Raw genomic sequence first — 18,251 nt, forward strand, 5'->3', positions numbered from 1 at the left:
TTAGGGTTGTTGTGAGTATTTAATGAACTACTAGAGACTGTTGACCCTGGAAGGCTGGAACTCTTAATCATCTTTGCCTCTCCTGTGTCTAGAAATATCTATGCATTTATTGAATACATTATACAAATGAATACAGTATGTTAAACATGTTTAGACATTCATAGTAAAAACTTAAAAAAATTGTCACTCAATTACAAGGTCACTGTGTTTGTGCTCAATACATTTGTATTAAGTGCTTTTACAGGTTTAAGGTCTCCCCCCGCCTTTATCTTAAAAAGGCTTCAGGAAAAGAAGACTCCTTCAACACAGACTCATTGTTTTACCAAATCAAGGAAAAAGCAAAGCTTTGGCATAATCTAGAACTTAATTTTTAAAATTGTAGATCTACACTCAGCGTTGTCTATGATTATTAAAATGCCAGGCAGTAGCAAATCAGTTTATCATTGTGTTTGTTCTAAAGACTGACTACTGAATGGTTCATAGGTTCAGAAATTTTCACTGTTGTGCCATAAACTTTATAGAGTAAAATATCTTTGTGTATTCTTTGGGCTTTCATAGTCCAAAAATATTAGTTTGGATTTCTCTGTTAATATCAATAAAAATTTTTTAATGTTTTTGCCTATATTTTCCCTCCTTTGTTAATGCATATCTTACAAATCTTCTGAGAAATTGACTTGAATAATTTCTTAAACCATTTCTTTGCCATTTTAATATAATCTTTATTTCCTATATAAAGAAACCAAGGCTCTTAAGAAATCCTAGAGAGACCCATTTGAAAGTTATAGGCCTTTTCCCTTTGCTGAGCCACATAGCCTGCCCAGTAAAAGGAAAGAAATATAACTTGGATTTACACATGTAAGTTGTTTAACTCACCAGTTGGTTTGGCCAGAGCCATTGCTCAGTTCAGGATCTGACTATAAATTAGGCAAATGCTTATTCCAGCACCCTTCAGATTTCCCTGTGAAGTCACTTATGCCTGTGACAGAGAAACTAGTAGCTAAGGCCGGATGACTGTCAGTTTGATCCACGATTTACCCTTTTGGGATATTGGCCAGAGCTTGTACTATAATAAATACTTTCTCAATCTCGGTGTATGGTTTGTATGTATGTGAGACTGTCTATCCTTCCTTCCTTGTTTGACTCTCTCAGTAGTTGACAGGTTCACTAAAGGTAAGAATTATATTTGATCTTTGGATGATGTTGAGTTAAAAATATTACAAAGGAAAAAAAAAATATCACAAAGGAAATTTCTGAATTGGGGGTAAGGCTGGACTGCATAGTGATAAAGGGTTTCTTGTAACACTTCAAATTCTATACTTTAATTATATACCAGCAAGCATACAGAGCAAGTATTACTACTATGGTACTTCCATGTAATACGGCACCATGGACTGACTTCCTGACACCTGTCTCATGGATGCCATTCTGTTGTCTACTCCCTTAGATTTTTATTAACAACGAGTGGCAGAACTCGGAGAGTGGGAGAGTGTTCCCTGTCTATAATCCAGCCACAGGAGAGCAGGTGTGTGAAGTTCAAGAAGCAGACAAGGTATGTTTGTCTTAGAAAAAAATTTCGTATGAAATAACTACCTTCAGACAACAAAGCAATAAACTTATGCTCTCCAGACATCACCACTGACGTTCATTCATCACCTTTTTTTTGTGAAAGCAGATGGTTCTTCCTTTATTTGTAGCAATCCCTCTCTTCACTTGTGCCTCTTCCTCTCTAACAGGCAGATATAGACAAAGCAGTGCAGGCAGCCCGCCTGGCTTTCTCTCTTGGCTCAGTGTGGAGAAGGATGGATGCTTCAGAAAGAGGACGTCTGTTGGATAAGCTTGCAGACTTGGTGGAACGAGACAGGGCAGTCCTTGCAGTAAGTCACCTAAGAAAGCATCATGTCTTTACCCCAAATTTACCTTTCCTTTGAAATTTAGATTCCTCAGTCTTTCTGAAAGTATGATATGAAGCAGACCTGGGGAACAAGCTAAGGAGTACCTAATACACATGAAAAATGGGAGAGGTTTGGCTTTGGGGATCAAACGGGGAAGTGGAGGACCAGCTGAGTGTCTCTTCTTATTGAATTTTGAAGAACAAAACCATAGCTTCCCATGACTAGTTAGGACCTTCCTGCTTTCCTCGTCCCCCTTCCTCCCACCCTCAACAAAAAGAACAAAAACAGTCAAGCAACAGGAGAGTCACCATGCTCCTTGCAGGAAACCAATACCAAATACTGTGGGCAATGAAAAGAGTTTTATCTCTCCAGAGTTAGCCCCTCTTGACTAAAGAGAATCCTTCAGAAGCAGAGAGCATGATATGGACCTCTCATGTACTTCTGCTCCCTTTGTTCTTTTAGAACTAATAGGAGAGACAGAAGGAGACAGCAACTTTCTTTCACTAAAACAATCATTTTCTCACATAAGGAATATCTGCTCTCCTAGTGGTTTATTGTTGTCATTGTTGTTGTTGCTATTTTAAAAATAAAAGTCGGTTTCTTAGGGAGTACCTACTTTTTTGGAAATTGGAACCATTTAGGAATGCCTGTGCAGTATACCTGTCTTGCAGGGATCTCCACCTGCATGACCCATAGTTGATCATTTGATATTTAGGGCATCCTTGTTGAGTCAGGGCATTAAAGCCATGAATACTATATTCTGCCCTCTGCTTGGGAAATCAGATCACTATTGGGTTTGCTTTGGGAGAGGGAAGCATTAGTACCCTTCCTCAGTGTTGTTTCTACCATGGCTCTCCCTCCTACCATCCCTTTCATGGGTCTGTTCATAGTGTGGAAACAAAAATGAATCCTTTATGGAGATGGTTTAGAACTCTTGCTATATATAAAACATTTATTTATCTATAGAAATATTTTCTAGTTTGGTACTTCAAGGAATACTGTTTCCAATGAGGTGTTTGTATATATTGGGAAAAGGTGTTCCATGGAGATTAATAAGACACTTAGCATATTAAAGACTCTGACAAGCCCTACTCAGTGTTTCTCAAACCTGTTGGAGCCTCAACACTATTTTTCTGGCTAACCTGTCAATATCGTACAAAGCAGAATTCTTTGGAGTGCCTTGGGGAATGCTGGTGTATATGCTGTCTCTTTACTGGATTATGATTTCTTTGAGAGTGAAAATTATATTTTACTCCGTTTTTTGTAATCCTAGCATAGTTCGTGATAGATAAACGGTGAATGGGGGCACACTGATGGTCTGTAAGTGTCTGTTTAATTGAGTTAAATCCATACAATATTTATAACATTAGATTAGCAGTACTTACTAGATGATGATATAGTTCATTTCTGCTGTTATATTTTCATGTCATAAAATTCATATGCCATCCTGTTTCTGACATATGTCTCACTGTGGTCAAGTCCTTTATCCCATCACACTTAAATGTGATTTCTACTTTTAAACACTCCCAAGCCATGAGAGGAGTGAGTTTTGTTAAGAGGTAGCCTCTTGAATATAGGGGGAGCTCCTGACCAGAATACTGACGTTAATACTGCACCCAGGTAAACACAATTGAAAATAAACCTAGGGCTGGCAACTCTCAGGTAAGTTTAGCTGGTGTCAACAGCTCATAGGGATGGACCATTTAGGTGGCCCAATTCTGGTTAATGACTCTACTTCAGTCTATGCTGTCAAGACCTTGGCTCTATGCCTGCTGCATGGAGAATGTAATGCTCATCTCACAGACATATAAATATTCTAAAAAGAACTGGGAAATAACTTGATTTCCTTTAATATATATATTAAAGCCAATGTACAGTGAATAGGTCACATGATATTTTAGAATTAGTTCCACCTTATACACATGGTAAGTGGAAAAATTGCACTGTAAATAATATTTTCATGTCATTGAATGGAGAATATTTCAATTTTAGCTTTGTCAGCACTCAAATAATTTTCGTACCAGTATGTGTTGTAAAATGTCCTTGAAGAGAAGGACATGAGATTACAAACACGTTTTTTAAATTTTATTTGTTAAATATGTAACACCTTCTCAAGTCGAAATACTCTTCTCATTTCATTGTGTTCATTTGTAATTTTTTATGTTACAGATTTACCCTATTTAGGAATGTGTCGTTAAAATAATAACATTTATCATCTAAAACTGCTTAATAACTCTAACTCTATTTTTATTAAATAGGCCAGATACTTCACTCTTAATAGATAATGGTTATTAACATAAATATTTATGAAAAAACAGCCCTCAAGTTGTTATAGTATGAGCCTCCCTAGAGGAGATCTTGTTTATTTGGTGGTAATAAGTAAACTCGCTGTGCACGTGGCCATGGCTAGTCCATTTCTCAGCGGGGGTCTTGGCAGTGTGGAGAACGTTTTATAGTCTCATCAACTGCATAAAAGCCCAGGTCCCTGCTCCTCTTTTTGGATTCAGAATACTGGTGTAGACTCCAAAAAATCCCCACGCAGCTCTGATCATTAATACAACAGAAGCTGGTTTGACAAGCAGAACACTTCTTTATCACCAGTTGTGTTTATATTTTGGGATAGTGGTTACTGGAAGCACACAGGCACAAGAACACACACATATAAGTTCATTGTGGTTTTTACTGGAAACTAAACTAAACAGACAGTACTAAAAATCTTTTCATTTGGGAAATCAGAGTTGACCAGGTATGCATCGTTGTTCAGATTCATTTGTATTCTCTCTATTCCTTTTTTCTTCTGCTGTAGAAGTTACTTAGTGTATCATTGGAAAGTTCTCTCCATTTCTTTTCCTACAGACCATGGAATCCCTAAATGGTGGCAAACCGTTCCTGCAAGCTTTTTACGTCGATTTGCAGGGAGTCATCAAAACCCTTCGGTATTACGCAGGCTGGGCTGATAAAATTCACGGGATGACCATTCCTGTAGGTATGTGTAATCTGAGTACATTGAAAAGGGAAACATGAGGCTTCACCAGAAACACACTTTCACCAGCAAACACAAACAGCAGTCACATGGAGTACAGATCTGAGCACACTTTTACAGCAGCTTGAACCAAACAAAGAACTAAACAGATTATGTCACTAATTCTGACAGTATCCTTATTTCAATATATGGACAGTCCACACACAGGTGTAGGGGCAAGCCACATCAGTATGTCTCTCAGCTAAGGAACAGGCGTGTGTTTGTCAGCTGCAAAGTGCTTAGCACTGTGATAGGTTAGGTGCTGGGAGTGTGGAGAGGCGCTAGGTGTGGGGAAGCCAGGGAAAATTCTGAGAAGATTAAGACTTGGCCCTTGCTCTCCTGAAACAAAAGATCTTGTTTGGAAGGAAATCCTCTAAAATGTTAACAGTTGTTTTTTCTTGGTGGTGAGATTATGGATTATTTATTATTTCTTTTTCATATTTTTCTATATTTTCTTTTTACTTTCACAGTCTGTGAAAACAACCACCATCCTGACACCTTTTTTTAAGATCCAGGTTTGGAGACAAAACCAGTAACACAAAACAAAGATCTCTACAGGAGAGTTACAGTTAGGTGCTAAGTCGTGTGGCTTGGCCTGTCAGTGTTGTAGCCCTTTAAAGGAAAGGGAAAGTATCCAAACTAAGTTGGGGGAAAGGTCTCGGTATGCGCATGGATACTAGCTGTAGCTAATATCAAATGAAATGCTTTCACAGCAGCCCCAAGGAGAAGGCACTGTTATTAACATTCTCATTGACAGAGGAGAAAACTGAGGCCTAGAAAGGTTAGTTTTCCTGATTCACCCAGCAAATAAATTGTAGAGCTGAAACTTTGACATTAGAGCCTGGTGAATCACTTCACTAGAGGATCCATTTTAGATACTGGGTAGAAGAGATAATCACTACAGGAAAGGGACCAACTGGAAGAGATATGACGATATTGGCAGTGGTGAATACATATAAAGAAAGAAAATACATGTTTTTGAGTGGCTTCTGGATGCTGCTAAGTAACGTGCGAGGTACTCTACCCGTGTTCTCTGGAAAACAGCCTGCTTTCCATGTGCTTACTAGGAAGAGTGGAAAGTGATGCTAGGAACTTTGGAGTTGCCCAGTTTGGGCCTTCCTAGGCTGAGGAGGAGTGGTTTACCAGAAAAGGGGATGATTGGCTGATAGTGCAGCTGGCTTAGAGCAGTGCTTCTCAAACTTGAATGTGCATATGTATCACCTGGAATCTTCTTCAAGTGCAGGGCTAGGATGGGGCCTGAGATTCTGTATTCCTAACAAGCTGCCAGGTGATGCCTATGCTGCCGGGTTCTCTGCCTTGCGTAGTGAGGAGACGATACAGAGACCAGCACCAACCATGTGGCCATTGCAATGCCTCATTTAGCAAGAAGAGAAGTTACAGTGAGAAGAGAGAAGGGACAGAGATGAGGCTTCAAAGGACTATTTTAAAATTACCTCCGTGAATGATGGTGACATGTGGAATGTTAGTCTTTAGAAAATGCGTTTCTGGTTATAGGGACTCTTCCCTGCCATCCAGAAGTTTCCCACGTTCAGCAGACTCAGAAGGATGGAGAAGACTGTTCTTAAGGAATGTCAGAATCTTACTGCACTCCTGGCTGTGGGATATTGCAGACCACTGTTCTCTGGCCTCATTTGTAGGATCGAGGAATGGCCTAAGTGAGGCAGAGTCATTGTCTGGCGTAAGCATACATGTGGGAGGGCGTGGGAACGAAAACCTTTGTCAAGAGCAGGACATGCGCCAGCCTTTTCAGGTTGACCTCTTCTGTGTCAGTGCAGAAAGGAAATTATCAGGATCAAAGGCCCTCGTTGTTTTGCACCCCACACCACCTGCCATTTCACTAAAACAACAAATATGTTTCAGGTATTTAAACATCTTTTCAAATGATTTAGAGATATCTTAGAAATAAGGTGAAACAGAAGGCTGTACACGTTTGACCTGGTATTTGACCTAACGATATCTTGGTTCTCTTTTGCCTCCTTAGGAGAGAAGACCTTGATTGATTAGATAAAGATTTATTGGAGTTCCTGATAATGCTTGATACTTTACTGTAACTTTATCTGGAAGTAGAGGTGGTTGGTCTATAAGTCTCACTGTTTTCATCTGATGCTCTTTGGGGATTCTGAGTTAGAAATACAGGGCTTAGAAAAGTCTTTCGCAATAGTCTCTCCCACCTTTACTCATAAACTGGTGTCCAGCCTGTGAAGGAAAAAAAGTGAGGAATTCCCTTAAATGCCAAGTAATTTTTGTTTCCCCAGTTTTTCCTAAAGTGCGTTTAAGGGATACCAGGATGAGGGACTCTCCAGGGATTCAGGTCATTAAGCAGAGCTCCTAGGAAGCTGGGGGTCTGGGATATAAGACCTTTTTGCTGTGGTGCCTCAAGCAGTTGAAAGGAAGGATGACGGCAAACGTGAACTTGGCCACTTTCCTTTCTGTTCCAGTTTTAGATACATTTGGACATGCCTGTAGGCTCCTGAGAATTCATCTCACAACCCCTTTGGCTAGTTCAGTGCTTAGGGAATCTAGTTGGCTAAGCCAGAGGGGTGATAGTGGAAGATCAGGGAAAGGGAACGTCATTATTATTTACTTGTTTATTCTCAAATTTGTTCACTCAGTCCATTTGTGCTTTATTTGTCATTTGTAACTTTATAATTTTGTTTGTTTGTTTGTTTGTTTTTGCGGTACACGGGCCTCTCACTGCTGTGGCCTCTCCCGTTGCGGAGCACAGGCTCCGGACGCGCAGGCTCAGTGGCCATGGCTCACGGGCCCAGCCGCTCCGCGGCACGTGTGATCTTCCCGGACCGGGGCGCGAACCCGTGTCCCCTGCATCGGCAGGCGGACTCTCAACCACTGCGCCACCAGGGAAGCCCTGTAACTTTATAATTTAACATCAGCTTGATTTTTGTCTCTGAGTTCTTGGCTTTTTTCAATGAAATGTGGAATATAGGAAAGCTGTTAGACTTTAACCATGAGGTCTTTATTGTGTTACATACATTTCCCTGTGAAACACCCTAATTTTGTTTGAAATTATAATACAAAGGGAAAATGTACTTTATGTTTGCAAAGCACCTGAGCATGTAAAAGTTTCTTTCACATACAGGATCTATGTGATTGTGTGTATGATCTGTGAAACAGGTCAGATTTTAAAAGGTATTGTACCCATTTTGCAGGTGAGAAAATGAGACAGCGAGGGTTTAGTGTCTTGAACAAGGTCACATGTGAGTAAGTGGCAGGCCTGAGATTTAAACCCAAGTCTCTCTCTGCCTAAGCCATTGTAGACCCTTTTGTGGAGACCTGTACAGCAGGGCGGGAAAAGGAAGAGACCAGTCACCCTCTTCCGATTTTTAGATAAACATCCAGTTGATTCTCATTATTCATGGTAATTATGTTCTATAATGTTGGCGTGGACACTGAGTTAGTAAATATTGAACCATTGCTCCTAGGAGAAATACAAGGACGGAAAGCACAGTTCTGCCTGGTCACCCATAAAAGTAAACCTGAAAGTTTTTTTTTAATATAAGGCTGCTTTGTTACATTGAATCGTACTCCATGGTTCATCCAGCTTAGTATCCCTGACACTAAAGGATAAGAACCAGAAAGAGTGGGAAGAATTATGCTATTGTCTCTTGGACTCCTTCCCATTTAGGAAGGCTGGGCGTTCTGCCACGTAATGGGAAGAGCTCTTCCTTCACCTGCTCTACCAGGCTTCAACCTCAGTCTCTCAGGCGTCCCCTCATTCCTTCATACATTCATTCATTCATTCAGCAGATTTTTTTTTTTTTTGAGCACCTGTGTTAAGCACTGGAGTTACAAAGGCGAACAAGTTAGATGTCCATAGAATAGTAAAGAAAACAAACAGGTAGACAGCCAAGTGCAATACAGAGTGGCTCATTCACATATGGAAGTACAAAGTACAATGGTACTCCATAGGAAAGGCATCTCACCCAGTATTAAGGCTTCCTGGAGAAGGAAGTGGGATGTACAAGGTGATGCCTGTACAAGGGCAGGTAAGTGAAGATGGAGATAGGGCCATCACCAGCAGTGATGATAACCTGTGCGAAGTATGGAGGGAGGAGAGTACAATGTGCTAGTGGATCTGAAAGTACAGCCAGATTTAGAAGACAGAGGGGCTCTGGGCCTGGGGAAACCGTGCTGCAAGTTTTATTCCACAGTAATGGTGAGTCACTGAATTATTTTAAGTAAATGAATGCATTGATCAGAATTGTGTTTTAGAAAGAGATTTTGATTACATAATGGATAATCAGTTGGAGAGAACAAGTATGTACTTTTTCCCCTCCCCCTGAAGGGTAGCCTCCCTCTAGAGAGGGAGGAGGAGAAAAGGGTTATGGCATGACCACTTTTGAGCCATCCACTGGACAGCTGTTTCTCCCTCTGAATTGAAAGATTCTCCCATCCCTTTCTGTCACATCCCCCTCAAGGCCCACAGTTGGATGTTATCACAGAATCATGCAGTATTAGTTTGATTCACAAGGGTCTTGATGTTCTTCCCTTTACAACATTGTCTATTATTTCCTGCTGTGGTACTCAATGGAGCCATTCTTTCTGACCATAAATCCTATGCTTTGACCCTTCTGCAATAACATCTGCTAATTATGATGATAAATAATAATCATTATTATGATTTGTACACTTTCTTTGTGTACATTACAATATCTCTAATCTCGTAGAAGCCCTCCAGGGGAAGTAGTTTTATCCCCATTTTGATTATTTTTAACCTGTATTATTTTTAGCCTCTCATGGCCACAAACTCCTTGTGATGGGGGAAGGAACAAAGATTGTTTTTAGTTTACTGAAGGAAAAATAGAGGATAATTGATTTACATTACTTACGATTTTTCTCTTTAACAGTATTGATTTTATTTATTTTGTGATACGTAAGCAGAGAAAATGTGGTCCATGCTTTAAGCTGAATTCTGACATAAAAATGACCTTATGATACATTAGCATATAGAAAAGTTTAAAAAGCTACTCAGGCCATCTGTAATTATTTATTTACTTCACCTCCTTTCAGTTTTACCTGTTGAACTAAATAGGCTAAAAATGTGCAGAAATTGACTCATATCCTAAGGTTTTGCCTTTAACAACTCGATCTAATTTAGTGTTGTCAGCAAAGAACCCATATGGTCAGATCTTATTGTTCAATCAGATTGAGAATGAGGAGCTATTTGCTCTGCCCACCTAAGAACCCAGGGTAAGTAGTTACCTGAATTGGTGGTGACAGGAGATCGCAAAGTCTGCTTCACATGTAACCTCTTTGAGAGGTAAAGGCTGAAGAAGAACTCAGGGATCACTAAGGCCAGTCTCCTCATTATTCAGACAGAGAAACTGAGGTCCAGAGAAGTAAAGTAACTTTCCAAGATGATGTAATGGAGTAGTAGTAGAGCTAAGATATCTTCATAACCGACTCAGGAGCATGTAGTTTAACTTCTGAGATGCTACCAGCAGCCTCTTGGGAGAAATAGTGTTAGCACCACTGTATGCTAATGTCATCTCCAGTGTCTGTATAAGCATTTATAGAGTTTATCCTTATAGCTGTAAAATGTTCAGTGAGGTCTGTTCAGTCTCAGAATACATAGGAATCTGCTAGAGGACAAAATGAACTAGTTCAATGTAGTTGGTCTAATTGTTTAATACTGGGGTCACCAAAAGGGTTGCTGGCTCCTTGGAAGGCAATTCTGTATACAAATTAGAGATTAGAAGATGACCATCCATTCATTGAATTGTGTTACAGATTTTGATGCTGTTAAGTAAACTCATTTTTAGTGTTACCAGATATATAAGATTTGTAGCAATTCTTGAAATACTCTTCATATTGTAGTTGGGAGCCATTTCTTCTTTTTTTTTTTTTAACATCTTTATTGGAGTATAATTGCTTTACAATGGTGTGTTAGTTTCTGCTGTACAACAAAGTGAATCAGCTGTACATATTCATATATCCCGATACCCCCTCCCTCTTGCGTCTCCCTCCCACCCTCCCTCTCCCACCCCTCTAGGTGGTCACAAAGCACCCAGCTGATCTCCCTGTGCCATGTGGCTGCTTCCCACTGGCTATCTATTTTACATTTGGTAGTATACATATATGTCCATGCCACTCTCTCACTTCGTCCCAGCTTACCCTTCCCCCTCCCCATATCCTCAAGTCCATTCTCTAGTCTGCATCTTTATTCCTGTCCTGCCCCCAGGTTCTTCAGAACCATTTTTTTTTTAGATTCCATATATTATAGAATAATATATGGAATATATTATATTATATATAATATAATTGGAATATATATAATATATGGAATATATTATATTATATATAATATATATTATGGAATCTAAAAAAAACATATGTATTAGCATATGGTTACCTCACTCTGTATGACAGACTCTAGATCCATCCACCTCACTACAAATAACTCAATTTCATTACTTTTTATGGCTGAGTAATATTCCATTGTATATATGTGCCACATCTTCTTTATCCATTCATCTGTAGATGGACACTTAGGTTGCTTCCATGTCCTGGCTATTGTAAACAGAGCTGCAATGAACATTGTGGTACATGACTCTTTTTGAATTATGGTTTTCTCAGGGTATATGCCCAGTAGTGGGATGGCTGGGTCATATGATAGTTCTGTTTTTAGTTTTTTAAGGAACCTCCATACTGTTCTCCATAGTGGCCATACCAATTCACATTCCCACCAACAGTGCAAGAGGGTTCCCTTTTCTCCACACCCTCTCCAGCATTTATTGTTTATAGATTTTTTGATGATGACCATTCTGAGCAGTGTGAGGTGATACCTCATTGTAGTTTTGATTTGCATTTCTCTAATGGTTAGTGATGTTGATCTCTAATGATTAGTGATGTTGAGCATCCTTTCATGTGTTTGTTGACAATCTGTATATCTTCTTTGGAGAAATTTCTATTTAGGTCTTCTGCCCATTTTTGGTTTGGGTTGTTTGTTTTTTTGATATTGAGCTGCATGAGCCATGTGTATATTTTGGAGGTTAATCCTTTGTCAGTTGCTTCGTTTGCAAATATTTTCTCCCATTCTGAGGCCTGTCTTTTCGTCTTGATTATGGTTTCCTTTGCTGTGCAAAAGCTTTTAAGTTTCATTAGGTCCCATTTGTTTATTTTTGTTTTTATTTCCATTTCTCTAGGAGGTGGGTCAAAAAGGATCTTGCTGTGATGTATGTCATAGAGTGTTCTGCCTATGTTTTCCTCTACGAGTTTTATAGTGTCTGGCCTTACATTTAGATCTTTAATCCATTTTGAGTTTATTTTTGTGTATGGTGTTAGGAAGTGTTCTAACTTCATTCTTTTACATGTAGCTGTCCAGTTTTCCCAGCACCACTTATTGAAGAGGCTGTCTTTTCTCCTTTGTACGTTATTGTCTCCTTTATCAAAGATAAGGTGACTATAAGTGTGTGGACTAATCTCTGCACTTTCTATACTGTTCCATTGATCTATATTTCTGTTTTTGTGCCAGTACCATACCGTCTTGATTACTGTAGCTTTGTAGTATAGTCTGAAGTCTGGGAGCCTGATTCCTACAACTCCATTTTTCTTTCTCAAGATTGCTTTGGCTATTTGGGGTCTTTTGTGTTTACATACAAATTGTGAAATTTTTTGTTCTAGTTCTGTGAAAAATGCCATTGATATTTTGATAGGGATTGCATTGAATTTCTAGATTGGTTTGGGTAGTATAGTCATTTTTGCAATGTTGATTCTTCCAATCCAAGAACGTGGTATGTCTCTCCATCTGTTTGTATCATCTTTAATTTCTTTCATCAGTGTCTTATAGTTTTCTGCATACAGGTCTTTTGTCTCCTTAGGTAGGTTTATTCCTAGGTATTTTATTCTTTTTGTTGCAGTGGTAAATGGGAGTGTTTCCTTAATTTCTCTTTCAGATTTTCCATCATTAGACCCACAAATGGCCCTAAGTGGGTTCACTTTAGATGGCCAGAGTTTTACTATATAGATCACAATACATTATCCTTAATGGAAGAACTATTTGGCAGCATTTAATAATTAATGTTTACCTTTATCTTGGAGCCATTCATTTAAAAAATGAAAGATTTCACATTTAGATGGCCCAAACAAAGTCCTGAGAGCTTGCATCAGAAATCAAATGGCAAATCAGTGTAAGTGAACCCTAAACTTTGATGAGAACTTGGGCAAAATTTCATCAGTTCTATGAAAATACTTCTGCATTGCTGAGTAAATTATATGAGGAAGTAAAATGGGAAGAGGACTTAGTAAGTAGCTCCAAAAGGGGAAAACTTTTTAAAATAGAAAAAAAAAAAGTCCCTGTCTTTAATTTTTTTCCCCATTACAACCACCCCCTTTCCTTGGCCTAGCTGGAATGCACAGTAACATTGTGTATAGGAATGCAAGAGATTTCTGTACATTAATTTTGTATCCTGCTACTTTACCAAATTCATTGATTAGCTCTAGTAGTTTTCTGGTAGCATCTTTAGGATTCTCTATGTATAATATCATGTCATCTGCAAACAGTGACAGCTTTACTTCTTCTTTTCTGAGTTGGATTCCTTTGATTTCTTTTTCTTCTCTGATTGCTGTGGCTAAAACATCCAAAACTATGTTGAATAATATTGGTGAGAGTGGACAACCTTGTCTTGTTCCTGGTCTTAGTGGAAATGGTTTCAGTGTTTCACCACTGCAAATGATGCTGGCTGTGGGTTTTTCATACATGGCCTTTATTATGTTGAGGTAAGTTCCCTCTATGCCTACTTTCTGGAGGGTTTTTATCATAAATGGGTGTTGAATTTTATTGAAAGCTTTTTCTGCATCTATTGAGATGATCATTTGGTATCCTTCAGTTTGTTAATATGGTGTATCACATTGATTGATTTGCATATATTGAAGAATCCTTGCATTCCTGGGAGCCACTTCTTGGGGTCCATATTTTATAAATTTCTTCTCAATTTCTGGCACATTTCAGATTCTTCTGATTTCATTGACCATAGGTATTACCTAATCATAGTCTGTCTGGTTTATATGTAGATTATGTCAATGCCAGATATTCTTATGAGAATAATAATTCTGTCAAAATTTTTTTCAAACAACTATAAAATCTGCTTTAAGAAGTAATGTTTACCCTGAAGCAATAATCCAAATATTTAAATTGTTCTAAATAACTAAGTAATTGCTATATTTCTTGTGTAATTTGATGAGCCCCCATCAAAGAACATAGAAGAGTGCCTCAACATTCACAAATGTGGAAGAGGTTTTTCTATTACTCATCTCTAGAGACAAAGACTCTTCTTAGTTTAATTCTAGAAATAGCTCAATCTATACATGCTCAGTAAAATTTGATCCATAGTTCAACCAAATTCATGGTAAAGCAGAATTTTTGATTGTAAGATTTTTATATTCTTCATAAAGGTGTATAACATTCAGGTATGAAAACACATAAGAGAAGTTGTCTCTGGGTGTGTCTTAAACTCCTTTTAAGAACAGTGTTTTTTACTTGAGTGAAATGGAAAAGAGGCTGAGAGATAAAAAGTTCTAAACATGTGAATTAGTATCTCTGTTTTGGTGTGTCATCACTTCTTTAGTTTTCTCCACCATAGTTGTTGTCTCAGAATGTGATATTCAGAACATTTATTTGGTATTTTCATCACATGCAGTCCTTTCTTGCTGAGTCTGAACTCTCTCTGTAATGCCTCATATTTGGTAAGAAGACCTAAGATCATCATAGCCTAAAATGGAGTATCAGAGTTTGGATGGAGATTTTTTCTATGTCAGGCTGATGTGCTTTATAGCACAAAGGTAGAGAAATGATGGGAACAATGTTTTTAATCATCTTGCCATATTTAGAGAGCGTTATTAATGTAAAAGATGGGAAAATAGGCTGCAATATTTCTTCTAGGCAGAGAGCAGTACTCATTATACATCATCTTAGGTATAGAAGAGAGAGAGGGAGAAGTAACACTCCGTGCCCTCTTGGAGTTGACTCACCCCAGATGCAGAGAGGTGCTCAGCCTTGGGCTCCCCCACCTGAGGAGAGGGCTGTTGCTCTGTAGCGTTCCCTTTATAACTTAAGATACAGGAGTCTATGTGAGTTCTCTGTCTACACACCACATCCTCAAAGAATCATCTTCACCCTTCGTAAAAGGGTTGTCTTTTTCCTCCCATTTGCACTCCTTGATGTTGCACTCTGCTTCTATGGTTTGTGGTAGCCACCTAAATGCAACACCTTTTTCACAAAAGAGCTTTTAATATGTTTCTAAGTGAAGTGAATTTGAAGTCTGATGACACAGATTCAAGTGCAGGAGCCACAACTTAACCAGTGATATCCCTTTAGACTTAACCTCCCTGTGCCATATTTTCTCTAATTGTAAATTTCTAATAATAATACTTGCCCTAATTTGTCCGTAGTGTTGTTTTGGGCATGAAATGATGCAAGAATGTAAAAATATTTTGTAAGGTTCTGTAGAAGTATATATGTGTTTGTTCTTATCTTCCTATTTTAAAAGTGTTAAAAATATTGCTTAGATTCTCCTACACTTCAAACTCCTTTCAGGCAAATTAGTTATCAGAGAGGCAAAAAGTAAATAGAAATGAAGTCAGCAGCTGTAGGTCATCACAATACACATGGACTACCCTTTACTTGCTTGGTTCCTCTGAACGTCACTACTTGGAGCGTGGTCTGTGGATCAGAAGCATTGGCATAATCTGGGAGCTTATAGAAATACCGACTCTAAGGTCCCACCCTAGATTTACAGATTCGTAATCTGCATTTTATCAAGAACTCTAGGTGCTTTGTGTACACATTTAAATTTGAGAAGCACAATATGGCATACCATGTGGCACAGGTAGCCTGCAAGATGATTCTATAGAAATGCAAATCAGAACCACAATGAGGTATCACCTCACCCCAGTCAGGATGGCCATCACCAAAAAGTCTACAAACAATAAATGCTGGAGAGGGTGTGGAGAAAAGGGAATCCTCCTATACTGTTGGTGGGAATGTAAATTGGTGCAGCCTCTATGGAGAACAGTATGGAGGTTCCTCAAAAAACTAAAAATAGAGCTATCATATGATCCAGCAATCCTACTCCTGGGCATAGGTCCAGAGGAAACTCTAACTCGAAAAGAATCATGCACCCAGTGTTCATAGCAGCACTATTCACAATAGCCAAGACGTGGAAGCAATCTAAATGTCCATCAACAGATGAATGGATAAAGAAGATGTGATATATATTTATACACACACACACACACACACACACACATAAATATATATACACACATACACACATGTGTGTATGTGTTATATACACAATGGAATATTACTCAGCCATATAAAGAAAGAAAGAATGCCATTTGCACCAATGTGGATGGGCCTAGAGGTTATCATACTAAGTGAAGTAAATCAGACAGAGAAAGGCAAATATCATATGATATCACTTATATGTAGAATCTTAAAAAAATGATACAAATGAACTTACTTACAAAACAGAAATAGACTCACAGACATAGAAAACACAGACATAGAAAACATACCAAAGGGGAAAGGTGCGGGAGGGATAAATTTGGAATTTGGGATTAACAGATACAGACTACTATGTATAAAATAGACAAACAGCAAGGATCTACTGTATAGCACAGGGAACTATATTCAATATCTTGTAATAACCTATAATGGGAAAGAATCTCAAAAAGAATATGTATATATTTATAACTGAATCACTTTGCTGTATACCTGAAACATAAATCAACTATACTTCAATAAAAAATAAAAATTAAAGATGATTCTTTACAGTAATGCAGTAAGCATGTTTTATTTTAATTATTAGGTTTGAAGAATATTAGAAGAAAATATTGCTAGCTCATGAAATCTTTTATTTCATAGGTTTTCCTTAAGGTGAGGCTAACAAATAGCTGACAAATAGCTTTTAAAAGATGAGTTAATTTAAGAAATTATAAGTAATAGGGTAAGTGATACTTGAACATGGCAAAAATTAAGAAGGTGGCTCTTGAGTGATTGGCCTTTGGGTAACCTTAGCCTAGAAGCTTGGTGAGATCCAGAGCAGGGTCATAGTAGCTGTGTGGGACTTCTGAGGTGCCTCCAGCCCTGGCCAAGGGTGCACGTAGGAGGTATAGTTCTCGTGTGTTCTGGGCACCCTGTTCAGACTAGGGGTGTTCAGAATCCTCTTCCACCAACCAGATGAGAATATGGACTGAGCGCAAGGTCTGGGACCCTTTCTTTATCTCTTTCACTCAGTGGTGTTTTAGGAAGAGCTCAAGCACCAAAATACCCTTTTTAAAAATCTACTGCTTAGAGGAACTTAGATAGAAGATTCTTCGATTTCTTTCATTGCGCCAGCCATTGTCAAATCTGTGAAGTTTATCCAAGAAAGTTTTCATTCCCCATAACTCAAGTTTCTCTTGGGATCAATTATGGCATCGAGTTCAATTCCTTATGAGGTCAGCTTTTTAAGATTTTCCTACATTTCTTCTTCTCTTTCATTTCTTCAGTAACTTTCAAAATTATATAAGTAATACAACTAAATTCTTCAGCATTTAGAATGTAGAGATGAGGAAACACTTTATGAATTACAATGCTGTGCTTGTGCAAGTGCCCTGTGAATTCTCTCTGAACCATTCTAGTGCTGCTAAATAAACACCTGTGTGGTTCTTCAGTTCGTATTCTCATTTTTTTCTCAGGCCATTTGTACTCCATCTTGACATTACACTCTCTTTCTATGGTCTTTGATTAATACCCAAATCCATCACTTTAGCCAGATTACAGAGTTTACTTGAGAAGGATTTCCTTGCAAATGAAACTCTCTAGCCTATTGATCAGTGTTTTTGCTCCCTGTGAAAAACCTTCCCAGGAAGAGGAGCCTAATATTGCATTTATATCTTCTGGGAAAAAAATGTGAAACATTAAAATGTATTAATAGAAAAAAACTTCTTCAGAGATTTATAAATTGAAGAAGGGTGGTAACTTGCACTATTGTAAAAAAGAAGTATCTGTGAAAGTCCTTGAATTGTCTGCATACAAAGCTGAGATAGTTAAACTTGATTTTTAAAATATTACTCAGACTTCTTATTGTCATCCTGTGGACAGTTTCCACATTTTGGCTATTTTTTTTGTTGTAGTGGCGATACATTCTAAAATAATTTCCTTCCTACAGCGGCTGAGCTTACCTACTTTCTAAATTCTTCCATTTAAAGTAATATACATGAAACAAAATTAGGAGACAAGTAGCAGACTAGGGGAAAACTTTGCATATACACATGACAAAGGCCTAATTTTCTTAATATACACAGAGTTCTCT

The 18,251-nt window shown here is 38.3% G+C and overlaps 1 protein-coding gene across 1 annotated transcript in view; it reads left to right on the top strand.

The window, feature by feature from the left end:
• The window catches only part of ALDH1A2 (aldehyde dehydrogenase 1 family member A2), a 97,864-nt gene that overhangs the window by 35,673 nt on the left and 43,940 nt on the right, over positions 1 to 18,251 (top strand). Inside the window, exons 2-4 of the mRNA XM_067030725.1 lie at positions 1,445 to 1,549; positions 1,734 to 1,874; positions 4,749 to 4,878. Coding sequence (XP_066886826.1) covers positions 1,445 to 1,549; positions 1,734 to 1,874; positions 4,749 to 4,878 — 376 coding nt within the window. The remainder of the gene's footprint in view (positions 1 to 1,444; positions 1,550 to 1,733; positions 1,875 to 4,748; positions 4,879 to 18,251) is intronic.

Source organism: Kogia breviceps, chromosome 3 (genome assembly GCF_026419965.1).
Source record: "Kogia breviceps isolate mKogBre1 chromosome 3, mKogBre1 haplotype 1, whole genome shotgun sequence".
NCBI classification, from domain to species: Eukaryota; Metazoa; Chordata; class Mammalia; order Artiodactyla; family Physeteridae; genus Kogia; species Kogia breviceps.